Source organism: Dermochelys coriacea, chromosome 9, assembly GCF_009764565.3.
Source record: "Dermochelys coriacea isolate rDerCor1 chromosome 9, rDerCor1.pri.v4, whole genome shotgun sequence".
NCBI lineage: Eukaryota > Metazoa > Chordata > Testudines > Dermochelyidae > Dermochelys > Dermochelys coriacea.
In genome coordinates this window covers 50,627,537-50,639,727 of record NC_050076.1, presented here as the reverse complement: position 1 = coordinate 50,639,727, position 12,191 = coordinate 50,627,537, and the positions used below count along the sequence as shown (strand labels likewise).

The 12,191-nt window shown below is 43.7% G+C and overlaps 1 protein-coding gene across 6 annotated transcripts in view; it reads right to left on the bottom strand.

Annotated features, from left to right (window-relative positions):
• MAP3K13 (mitogen-activated protein kinase kinase kinase 13) overlaps positions 1-12,191 on the bottom strand; it is a 140,188-nt gene that overhangs the window by 22,411 nt on the left and 105,586 nt on the right. For all 6 annotated transcript variants that reach the window (XM_038416463.2, XM_043492736.1, XM_038416461.2 and 3 more), the window contains 5 exons: positions 10,289-10,480; positions 8,554-8,712; positions 6,089-6,247; positions 3,049-3,157; positions 215-324 (listed from right to left, as the gene is read on the bottom strand). In XM_038416463.2, the coding sequence (XP_038272391.1) occupies positions 215-324; positions 3,049-3,157; positions 6,089-6,247; positions 8,554-8,712; positions 10,289-10,480 (729 nt within the window). The remainder of the gene's footprint in view (positions 1-214; positions 325-3,048; positions 3,158-6,088; positions 6,248-8,553; positions 8,713-10,288; positions 10,481-12,191) is intronic.

Here is a 12,191-nt window from a genome sequence, read left to right as displayed (position 1 = left end):
TGTTTTCCTGGTGGGGTTGCTCTTGAAGTGCATTTCTGCAGAAGCCTTCAGAAGGGAGTGTGCATTTGCAAATCAGGAGACAAGTTAGAGGTTAATATTCAGAAACAAAGGGATCTGATTAACTCAGAGAGGCAGAGGGGTCATTACATCTCACTGTGGTCAGTAGCCCCAAGGGGGTGGAGTAGCAGAGGAGAGGGTGAGATCCTCAACAGACCTGAGCTCTTCTCTTCGGCGACGAATCAACTCTTCGTCTAGCCGGTGTATGCAAGTTCCTTCACTCTTAATTTTCTCAAAGTGCTTCTTTACTTCTTCTCTCCATTCAGCCTATAGGATGGCATTTTATATTCATGGTTACACAGCCTCATAATTCATGGCAAAGGTAACTCTGCAGCAGAGGAGTTCATTCTTCTATTACTGGGTCATTCCCATATTCAGGCTACCATTTATGTGTGTTGTCACCTGTCCACCAAAGAGCCTCTGTCCTGATCTTGCACACCCCTGCAGTACGGAGCCACCCTACAGCCCATCCATCCCAGTCCTGGCCTGCAGTTCCTTGTTGCTATTCCAGCATTTGGGCTGCCCTGACCAATGCCTAGTAGTACCACGTAGACTCAGGTATAGTGCAAGCAGGCATCATGCAAGTTTCCACACACAGCTCTGCAACGCACTCAGTCCTGACCTGCAAAATTCCCTGTTATCCCTGTTCAATCTATCGAGGTTCTTAAATGTCACCTACCCTGCAAGTATGGAAGTGCCCTCCAGTTTCCAGCTCCCCCACAGAGACTACAAAGCATATGATATGAAAGCAAATGTCCACCTGGCATTAGACTTCTCAAAGTCATTTCACATGGCCGCTGAGTTAGATCTGAATTGTGCGATAAAACCGCAACATTCACTGTCGCTCAGTGAGTGCTTACTGTGAGATCCCAACTCTAAGTGGCTATTGCAGGCACTAGAGCCATCAACACCAGGTGACCGCCCAGCTAAGACTTACATATGAGCTGTTTAGTAATCTTAAAATATGTTTTCTCTGTAATGCCTTTGTTCTGAATAAATAATACTTATGAAGCCTATGAAGACTGGCTGGTCACTGGTTAACCCTGTTATTGCTCCCAAAAGAACAGGATGACACGTGCTGAACTTAAACCAGGGTTACTAAAATGATCATAGTGAATTGCAGCCTAACTCCCTGCTCTACCAGGAGAAAGTCACAGAACCTCGCCCCAAGAAAGATGATAGCTAGAGACCTAAGCATGGTGCCTGCCCACAAGGAGGTCACGAAGGAGTCATGCAGTTCTCTCGGGAACTATGACATTAGGGACTGAAAGTGATTCCCACAGCACTCCTGTATTCTGCCCCTGCTCCCTCACATACAGTCAAGTGTGTTGTGTAATGAACCCTACCTGGTCTGCTTCCAGCAGAAGCTGCATAAGATCAGCAGAATAGTCCTGTTTCTCACTAAGCCCTCCCATCCTATCACACCAGTTCCCCACAAATCAAAGCCAGGGCATGCCTGCATTCACTTCGTGCTGTGCAGCCCACCCAGGGCCCAAGTCTCAAGCTGCTGCCAAGAGTCCCAGGAACCCCATGGACATAAGCTTTGCTGCCCATTGTAGTTCTATCTTAATAAGTGTTTGGTCACTTTCCAAGTCTATGAGGCCTGGTAGTGTGTCTACTGGCACAGTATTAACCCTCTAAAGAAGTCCCTAGCCCTTGTGGCCCTAATGTGTAGAATCATACCTCGTGTGCTCACTCACCATACAGGACAGAGGGGATCATCCCCATCTTTCTCATGCTCCATGGGAGCAGCTGATAGCGCTAGGGAGCTGGGACCCTGGAGATCCTGCACAGCTGTCTTTGTCCCTTTTGATTACTCCCTTGCAGTCCTAGGTCCCTTCACTGTTCTGAGATGGCTCTTTCATCTGTCCAGCTTGCTGCCCTTCCTTGCTCCACCATAGCTGCGGTGGTTCCTCTGGCAGCTCTGCCTCCAGGCAGCCCTCTGTTGGCACCCTGCAGCCAGACTCCAAGTACTGCTCCATCGGTAGCAGGTCCATTTGTCTCCTGCTGTCTGGGGCTTAGCCTGGAGCAGGTGAGACCTCCCAGCATGTGAAGGAATGGGAAAATGTACGTGGATGCAGGGATCAACTCTACCTCCTGCTGAGACATGTTTCCAGGCTCCAGACAAGTCTAGACTAGCAGCCCTCACTTCCTTTTCATCTGAACCTGCCTCTTTGCCCAGCCATCCTTGTCCTGGGCTTAGTACGTTGCTTGTGTCTCCTCTCTCAAAAAGAGAAAGGGGCCAAACAGTTCCCAGGGCTCCTCCCACTACGCTGGGGTAGCTACTACTTGGAAGTGACCAGCTGACCCTCTAGGTTATCTTCGACTGGGCTTGCACAGAAGAGGGCTGGAATTTATTGGAGGCCTGGATGGTGCACACAGGTACATGTGTCTCCAAAAAAGCTTCTCTAGGACAGTTGTGGCTTGGCTGCAGCCTGAGCTTGCTGATACTGTTGGGTCTGTCTGGTCTGCAAATGCTGTAAACTACTATAAATGCCGGACTGCAGACCAGGCTTGCTGGCCGTTTATAAATTGCATCAAGGCCTATTGGGCTGAAGGCTGAACTTGTAACTACTGCAGCTGTTGTTGTTGTGCTATCCATTTCTTCTTCCACTTCTGTCTTTTGGGTAAAGGGTGTCTGGAAACACCACTTCTGGTACAAATGTCCCCACCCTGTTTTCTGAACACAGCAGGTGCATACACACACGGTTTGTGTCCAAAGCATAATCCCTTCCTAGCACAAGCCTTTATTGTTAACATAAATAGTAAAGCATAAGCCTCAGCCTAAGAGTTTTCTGAGGTTGGCTTATTATTGCATTTTCCCTTGCAAGACCCTCCTGTTCTTGCCCTAGTCATCTCTTTCCCCTTCAGACACAAACCAACCCATTACATCCTGGGCTGGAGTCCCACTTGGTCTGGCTTCCAGCATGAGTCAGCAATAGCTTAGAGACCCCGTAGCCCTCCTAGCAGCTATGGCCAGTCTGTATTTACCTGGGATTTGAAATAAGTCTCCTGAGGGGTGGCAAGAACGTCAGCAGATGCAATGTCTAGGTGCATCAGAGTCTGTCGGAAAGAGGGACGGTTCCGGGGCTTGCTCTGCCTGACGAGAACAACAAAGTCAAGTTAAGGGGATATGCTATAGAGTTAAAATCAGACAAAGTGTTTTACCCACTACTGGTACAATCATGATGGTTTGATTGCTGTAGCTGGAAAAGAGCAGAGCACAAGAATTGTCTTTCCCACCCAGTGTATTTCCTTAGTGCACTTGACAGCTTGCTGTGTGTAAGCCCTTTCACTGTTGCGCTGTAGTCAGTTTTCCCTTCTACAACACAAGGGCAGAGAGAACATTTGTAAAACAGGAAACTAATTGTAAAATCACAAAAGTCAGCAGGGGCCTCAAGGCAGGTAGAAACTGAATCTATTCTAACTCATTTGGTGAAACTGACTAGATTTCAGCCTGGTGTCCCTTGAGTTTCTAAATCTGTGACTGACATATTTAGAGCACCCTCCTGAGAATTACAGGTGAGTGAAGAATAGTCAGCATCACAGCATTGTTTCTTCCTCATTCTCCTAGTATATTAGCCAGAACGAATGGTGGCCCATCTTGGCTAATGTAGGAGAATCAAGATATTCTTTAATATTCCATTCCCCTTAGGGATTCCCTGCCATTATGAGCCTGAAGTATGAAGACTCAGCATTAATGCCCTTCCTAAGAACAAGACCTTGAGCTCTGTAACCTGACAAGAGGAATGTATGGAGAACATTACCCATAACCACATGGGTAAAGTCCCCAGACCAGCACACAGCTGGATTTCCTCTATAACTAGCTCATGACCAGCCATTTTGACAGAAGCATCTAGGTCCCCAATAGAAACATATTTCCTTGGGAAAATTTGATGTCAAACTTGCAGGTATGAGACGCAGGTTGAAAAAATAGGTGGATTTGTCTGCATGTCATATAGAGAGGTTTCTGTGCATATGAGGAGGTATGCAATTCTTAACTAATGAACAACTCATAGACTGTACTGCTCCAAGAGCTATAGAGCCAACAGATTAAAAATAATTTTCCAGGATTGTATTAATGGATTCACAGATTCCAGGGACCATTGTGATCATCTAGTCTGACCTCCTGTATAATATAGGACATAGACCTTCCCCAAAATAATTCCTAAAGAATTTCTAATTCTTTTAGAAAAACATCCAATCTTGATTTTAAAATTGCTGGTGATGGAGAATCCACCACAATCCTTGACAAATTGTTCCAATGGTTAATTATTCTCACTGTTAAAAATGTACAGCTTATTTCCAGTCTGAATTTGGCTAGCTTCAACTTCCAGGTATTGGATCATGTTATACCTTTGTCTGCTAGATTGAAGAGCCCATTATCAAATATTTGTTTCCCATTTAAGTCCTTATACACTCTGATAAAGTCACTCTTAAACCTTTTTTTGTTAAGCTAAATAGACTGAGCTCCTTGCATCTATCACCATAAGGCAGATTTTCTAATCCTTTAATCATTCTCATCGCTCTTCTCTGAACCCCTCTCCGATTTACCAACACCCTGCTTGAATTGTGGGCACAAGAACTGGATGCAGGATTCCAGCAGCAGTGACAACAGTGACAAATACAGAGGTATTATAACCTCTCAACTCCTAATTGAGAGTCCCCTGTTTATGCATCCCAGGATCGCATTAGCCCTTTGTGCCACAGCATCGCACTGGGAGCTCCTATTCACCTGATTATCCCATGACTCAAATCTTTTTCAGAGTCACAGCTTTCCAGGATAGAGTCCCGCATCCTGCAAGTATGATATGGCTAAACAAAAACAGTTTACCACGTGATCTAGATCATTCTGTATCTGCGTATCATTTATCACTCCCCCAATTTTTGTGTCTGGAAACTTTATCAGTGATGATTTTGTTTTTCTTCTGGGTCATTAATAAAAATGTTAAACAGTGTAGGGCCAAGAACTGAGCCTTGTGCGACTCCACTGGAAACACATCTACTCAATGATGATTCCCTATATAAAGGCCCAGAAGGAAGGCAGATATGACTGCTAACACAGACGGGACAGAGTCAAACAAGATTGTTGGGGCTTCTGAGCTCTTAAATATTCTTGTTAATTTGGATATTTTCACCCTCAGACCGCAGAATTTGCAGGGAGGGGCTTGAGAAGGTGTCCTGAGTCCGGGAATAATATGGATCAGAGAGCCAAGAGGCAGCAGCATCCTCAAATTGACACAGAGAATTAGCTACAGCACAGAGAGGGTGCACCTCTCCAGCTCCCAGCGGAAACAGAGACCGGATCCCTCTGGCTGATACTGCCTCTGCTGCACATCACAGCCTCCCCTTCTTTCGCCACCTAGAACCATGCCCAGGCTGGGAACTGGGTTCCTCCTCCCCAGCTCCTGTTGCTTCCAATTCTTCCCTCTTTCTCCTCCTCTTATGAACAGCACTCCACTCAGCTCTCCTCCCTTCCCACCCTCCACGCAACTGTTAAATACCACCCACCTAGCTCCAGACCCACAGTCCTTTCTGAGTGACTCCTTGTTCTCCCGTATTCAGCCATGGTCAGTATGAGCCTTTGGCCAGCTGCCTCATCGTCCTCACCTCCTCATTTGATCTGCAGCTCTCCAGCATTTCTCTCACTTGCCCTGGTCATCCCCAAGCCCTGCCATGTTTAATTTCTCCATCACTGAGTTCCCTTCTCTGACCACCCTGGTCTCTTTCAACATCAACATCAATGGCATAAGTAACTGTCATGCTGTCTGTAGGAACTCCAATGCCTTGCTGGTGACAAGTCATTTTGCTTCATGGCAGCGGGACATGGAATGTCATACCCAGCATAATATGCCACCAGCACATGGTCTCTCTCTTAGCAGCAATGGTGTTTTTTAAAAAGAGAACTTTGCTCTGGACCCCACCCTCCAGTCCTTACTCGGGCACCATTTCCACTGACCCCACTGGCAGTTTGGCAGAGCCAGGACTGCAGGATCAAGCCCCAAGGCTGTGCAGGGGATGTGGCTCTTACCATGTTTGCTTCATGAGGATTTTGAACCCATCTGGACAGGTGGAAGGGACAGGAAGGTGCAGGCTGTTACTGCCCACTCCCCAGATGATAGCTGAGGAGTCTACATCCTTGTATGGAATCTCTCCTGTAAGCAGCTCCCACAAAACTACCCCAAATGACCTGTTGCAGAAACATAAGGACAGACCTCCACAGTAAGTTACACGGATTGTTAAAAAATTCTGTAACAGACTAAGACTTTCTGTTCAGTTATCAAAATGGGCAGCAGGTTACATCTGATTTTGGATTTTGAAAATGGATTCAAGCATGGTAATGTTCATATATTTAACTAGATAAGGGTGTTATCCAGGGTTATGTTACACTTTGTGCAGTCTCTCTGTGCCACTGTTCTAGGCCCTAGCCTTTTATCCACAGTTGCATCGGTTTTAACTTTCACTTTATACTGAAAAGCTATATCAAATCCTCCTCCTTTTTGGGTTTTTCATCTCAAAAAGATATGAAATTATGAGCAAAATAATAATAATAAAATAATAAAATATGAGCAATGGAATATGGGTAAAATCTACAATGGAAGGTCATGGTCTTGCCAATTCCAGTAAACTAAAATGCAAAGTTATTTTTCCAAGCTGAAATCATTGTTGATCATAGGTCCTTTGCTTTGGGACAAAGTGAGAATTTGTGTGTATTCGTGATAAACCAACTAACAGATTTCGACTGCTTTAAAAAAACAAAACAAAAAACAAACCACACACTCCCCCTGCTGGCATGTTTGCTGCACTATCCATGCCCTCTATAGAAAAATGCTTCCAAAGCTAATGAAACACAAAACAGCAGCAATGATTACAACGTGGAAGTGAGGAAACAAACACAGCCACTGTGTAGGTGCCACTATTTGGACATTTCAGACTCAGTTGGAGATTCCCTCTTGTCCTAACTTGAAGAAAAATGAACGAGAATTGTGTTAAAACCAATCATGGCTAGAGAAGTATAAGGAGGCTCTGTCGAGACCAGGAAACCCACACTACAAGAAATGAAAATTACAGGTAAGAAAACTAAATTTGCCTCTCTCTTGTAATGAATCCAAGGCTCCAGAGAGAAGTCATAATTCACAAAAGGTAGCAAGGAATGACTGCCATCACCAAATCACAGAGGGCATCATAAAATAGTACACTGATGCCAAAATGGTTAATACAAAGGCAAAAGAGAGGTGACCAAAAGCCAAAGAAAAGCACTCACTGAATAACCGTTCCAGAAGCTAAAATTAGCCTGAGATGCTGAGATGTGGTAAAGACTACTTAGTGAGTTTCAAAGTCCAAAATTACTATATCCCAGAAGGAACAGCATCTTTCTCTCTCTTTCTCTACATATCTTTGCACACTGACTACATTTCCCAGACCTGAAGAAAAGCTCTGTGTAAGCTCGAAAACTTGTCTCTTTCACCAACAGAAGCTGGTCCAATAAAATATATTATCTCACCCACCTTGTCTTTCTCATATCCTGGGACCAACCTGGCTATAACATCATCACATGGAACAGAAGAACATGATCCTGTGTTTGTTCACTGTTTTAAATTCTTAAAGGGGCAGGTTTTTGGGGCCCACTTTTGTGAGGTGCTGAGGACCTTCATCTCTCATCATCATCAAACATCTAAATACACTGAATTTTTATTGCTTTCATAGCCCCACTCCTCATTGTGGAGCATATAATTAGGACCCTACCAAATTCATGGCCAGGAAAAATGTGTCACAGACCATGAAATCTGGTCTTTTGTGTACCTTTACCCTATAATACACGGATTTCACAAGGGAGACCAGTGTTTTTCAAACTGGGGGTCCAGATCCAAAAGGTTGCAAGATTACTGGAGGGGGTTGTGGTACTGCCACCCTTACTTCTGCGCTGCCTTCAAAGCCGGGTGGCTGAAGAGCAGCAGTTGCTGGCCAGGCAACCGACTCTGAAGGCAGTGCAGAAGTAAGGGTGGCAATACCATCTCATGCCATCCTTTTTTCTGCGCTACTGCTGGCCATGGCGCTGCCTTCAGACCTGAGCTCCAGGCTAGCAGCCACTGCTCTCTGGCCACCCAGCTCTGAAGGCACCGCTGCTGCCAACAACAGAGAACTAAGAGTGGCAATACTGGGACCTCCCCCACAATAACCAAGTGCCCCTCCCCACCCTTTTTGCATCAGGACCCCTACAGTTACAAAGTTACAATGAAATTTCAGATTTAAATATCTGAAATCATGAAAATTATTTTTAAAATCCTATGACCATGAAATTGACCACAATGGACTGTGAATTTGATAGGGCCCTACATATAATACTTAGCAGCATCTCTGAGAATGGAAAGTCCAGTAGAGAAATGAGACAGACCTTCTGGTGAGGAAAGAGTGCTGGAAATGCTATATAATGGGAAGATCTGACTGGCTGAAAGGAAGGTGAAGATGTGTAATTAACATGACAGTACTGCTCACCAGATATCCACTTTTTCAGAGACGGGCTCATTCCGTATCACCTCTGGGGCCATCCAAGCCACGGTGCCCGCGAAGGACATTTTTGTACTTTTATCACTGAGTTCTTTAGACGTACCAAAATCTGAAATTTTTACTGCATCTGTATGAGTGACTAATACACTGGAAAGAGAGGGAAAAACACAAGGTATCAGCAATGAGAAAACGCTTTGCACTTCCCTAGCAACTTTCAGAAGTGGATCTTAAGTTTTTTGTCACCCACTAACACTGTCAGGTATAAACTATAACTATTTTATCAATGGGCAAAGTGAGGGTGTAAGAATTAGTGGTTTATCTGCACCTAGCAACTAGGAACTAAAGCTTTAAAACAATTTGAACAATTTGGAATTAATTTGCTAGTTTCGGTAAATTCTCTCCCTCTGTTCAGAACAACTTTTTCTTATGTAACTCCACCAGAGCCAGTTGTTCCGTCAACATGGAAGGGAGTCACAATTACCTCTTCCTTGCTTTGCATCATTAATGAGGTAGTGCTGAAATAAAATCAGTAGAGCAATCTACACTAACATTTTTGCTTGTCTGTCTCCAGCCCTACTGATCAAGGGCTCCTGGTTTCTATCATTGCTCAAACCCACGGCCCCATAAACTACACTGTTCTGGAAACAAAGCTCCACCCTCTTTGAATCTAGCTCAAACACTTCCTATCTAAAGCCTCAATTTTAACCACAGTCACTCAAGATCTTAGTGTAGTAGCTATCGTTAGCAAATGGCTCTGTTTCAAATCAGTATGAAGCATTGGTGAGGCTGTTTGGCAGGGTCAGAGTACAGGGTTAATAATACTGCAGCTTCACAGATGAATTACCACAAAATTCTTTTGATTTTTTTCCAAACTCTGATTCTAAATTTAAGGGCCAAAGTCCATCCTGGTGTAAATGGACTGTAACAGAGTCGTAACAGGGAACATCAAGGTTGACTATTTGGGGGACTTTCAAACTTCTTTTAAATGCATATTTTAACACAAAATGACTATTAAGATGGAAGATGTAATTAGCCATATACAGATACATACTGTATACAGTATAATTAGAGGTAACAATTACAGAAAAATGTAGAACTATTTGTTGGAAAATTTATCTTGATATTCAAACTAGCAATAATATAAATAATAAGTGATGTAATAATAACCACCTCACTGCCCAAACAATGTAACATGCCATTTAAAACATTTACAGTCAAATACAGATACAATAACAGAACCAGTGTCACACCGCGTGCTGTAAACAGTGAAGGAAGGGTGAGGCTGAAGCAATGTCCAGGGTGAACGAGATAAGACAGCTGGGCAGTATCAGCAGGGAAGCAGGTGCAGGAGAAGAGGAAGATACACATTCAGGAGAGCAGGGGATGAGACCAGAACAAAACAGATAAGAAGGACAGACAAAATAGAGAAGGAGACAGTGATTCATTTTTTCAAAAGGGCAAAACAGACATGTCTCCCTACTATTACTTTCCCACATAAGCAACTAGTGCAGTTACCACAGAGATCTTATGCTAGTATAAATGGGAGCAGAGATGGTCCATGCAGTTACAAACAGGTCAGAGGAGCCACAAGAGAAATCTCTCTTATGTTATGGGCCAGACCATGAGAAAGTTTAAGGGCCTCATATCTAGCTCAATATCCATTTGCTGGAGGAATTCACTCAAAAATCTACTTTTTCAGAGTTTTAAGCACCCAAGGACTTACTTTGGTGACTTGAGGTCTCGGTGAATGATTTTATGAAGGTGTAAGTAATTCATTCCACTTGCGATCCCTGTGGACCAGTCCACAAGCAGCCGAGGCGTGACTTTCCGACCCGCTCGTAGCACTTCATAGAGCTGTCCATGTGCACAGTACTCCATGATAATACAGTAACATGGGGCTTGAGTGCAAACTCCCCTGTCAGAGAACACACAAACACTATACACATTACTGCAAATCAAACCCAACACAGTATCAAAGGGATTCTCTGAACTCAAAAATATACCATTGTGATCTGAATGTCCACAGCTCATTGACTTTCATGGCAGGGAGCTGTAGGGGCTCAGCATTTTTGAAAATTAGACCGTTGTTCTTTATCTGGAACGTGTCAACTTTGCACCTGACTCGTACGTGGAGAAATTAAGTTTCTCTATAGAAGCAGAAGCTGCTCTGTAGGTTTATGTCTTTGGTTTTTACGTTCTAGTATTGACCTTCATTCTCCAGGGATACAGGCACAGGAACACAAACATTGCCATACAGGTCCAGATCAGACTACAGAGCCCCCAGGTCAAGCAATGACAGGGGCATTTGATGCTTCACAGGAAAACGAAAAACATGCCGTAGTAAATGCTCAATCAGGAAGAGCTCTGGAACACCAGACACATAGCAAATACAACCTTTAGTGGAGTTCAATGCCAAAATGCCTGAAGAGAGCTAACCTTCCATCAGAAAACTTCCATTCTATGAGACTCCATTAGTCCCCCAGCATTTTGATTAACCAGCTAATAATGTGACACTATTAGATTAAAAGTAATATTTCTGTTACAATTTCTTCTACATTTTCTCCTCCTTCCTTCCCACTAAGATTACAGAAAACAGATCCATCTCCAGTCAGCAGGACTTAGACTTTATTTTTTATTTCCAGTTTGTTTGTATTTGTTCGTGTGGTGTTCCTACATCAAAGTTAGGTCAAAATAGTAGGTTTTATATTTATTCCATATCTTGTCAGACATGCTTTGGAGAAACACGGCTTGTATTCATTGAACCACTGCAGTCACCTTCTAACTTGTCACATAATTCATTTGATTGGCTTGCCTTCTACTAAGTCACTCTGGGCTCAGTTTTACAGCTGCGTCACGTGAAGAGCTCCCGCTGAATTAGCAGGAATTCCACATTAAAGCAGCTCTAACCTGGACCTTATATTAGTATTCAGCCAGGTTAACAGAATAAGGGTTCATCTCCACTCCATTTGGAGCTAAATTCTTGTTAACACTCCTTACAGTAAGGAAATCATTTCTGCCCACCATATATTTTAGTACTATTCAAAAATCCTCTTGCAGCAAAAGTTAAATTAGGTTGGGAAGTATCTGCAGGCATCACTTGGATAATAAATGGGGTTAGGAGTAAAATCGACTTATATTATTTGTCTGGACTATATAGTTTGTCTCCTTAGGGCATGGACTGTGTCCATGTTTTGTACAGCACTGAGCATATCAACCATGCCCAGTAAGTAACTCCAGTAATAAATTACCTACTTACACCACAGATCTGCAAGACCTGGTTTTGCTTTATGCACACTCTAGTGATATGCCTGCTCTGAGAAGATCTGTTGCAAGTTCAAGTACAATTTAGTTCAGTCCTTTAAGAGGATGAGGGCTGTAGAGACTGATAGCACTGCGGGAGCTCTTGCCTTTTTATGTTTTGCAATAACATGAATTCAGATCTGGTTAATGGCAAAATTCTGCCCTTGCAGCAAGAACGTTGTTGGAGGGAAGCAATAAGGTGTTGGCTTTAGGAAGGGTCCATATGCCATCCTGCCAGTCCAGGCTGAATGCAGTGGGCAGAATACCCCATTCTGTCCCTTAAAAAGCAGCATTTCCAATCCCCACGTATGCTACTGACTACAATA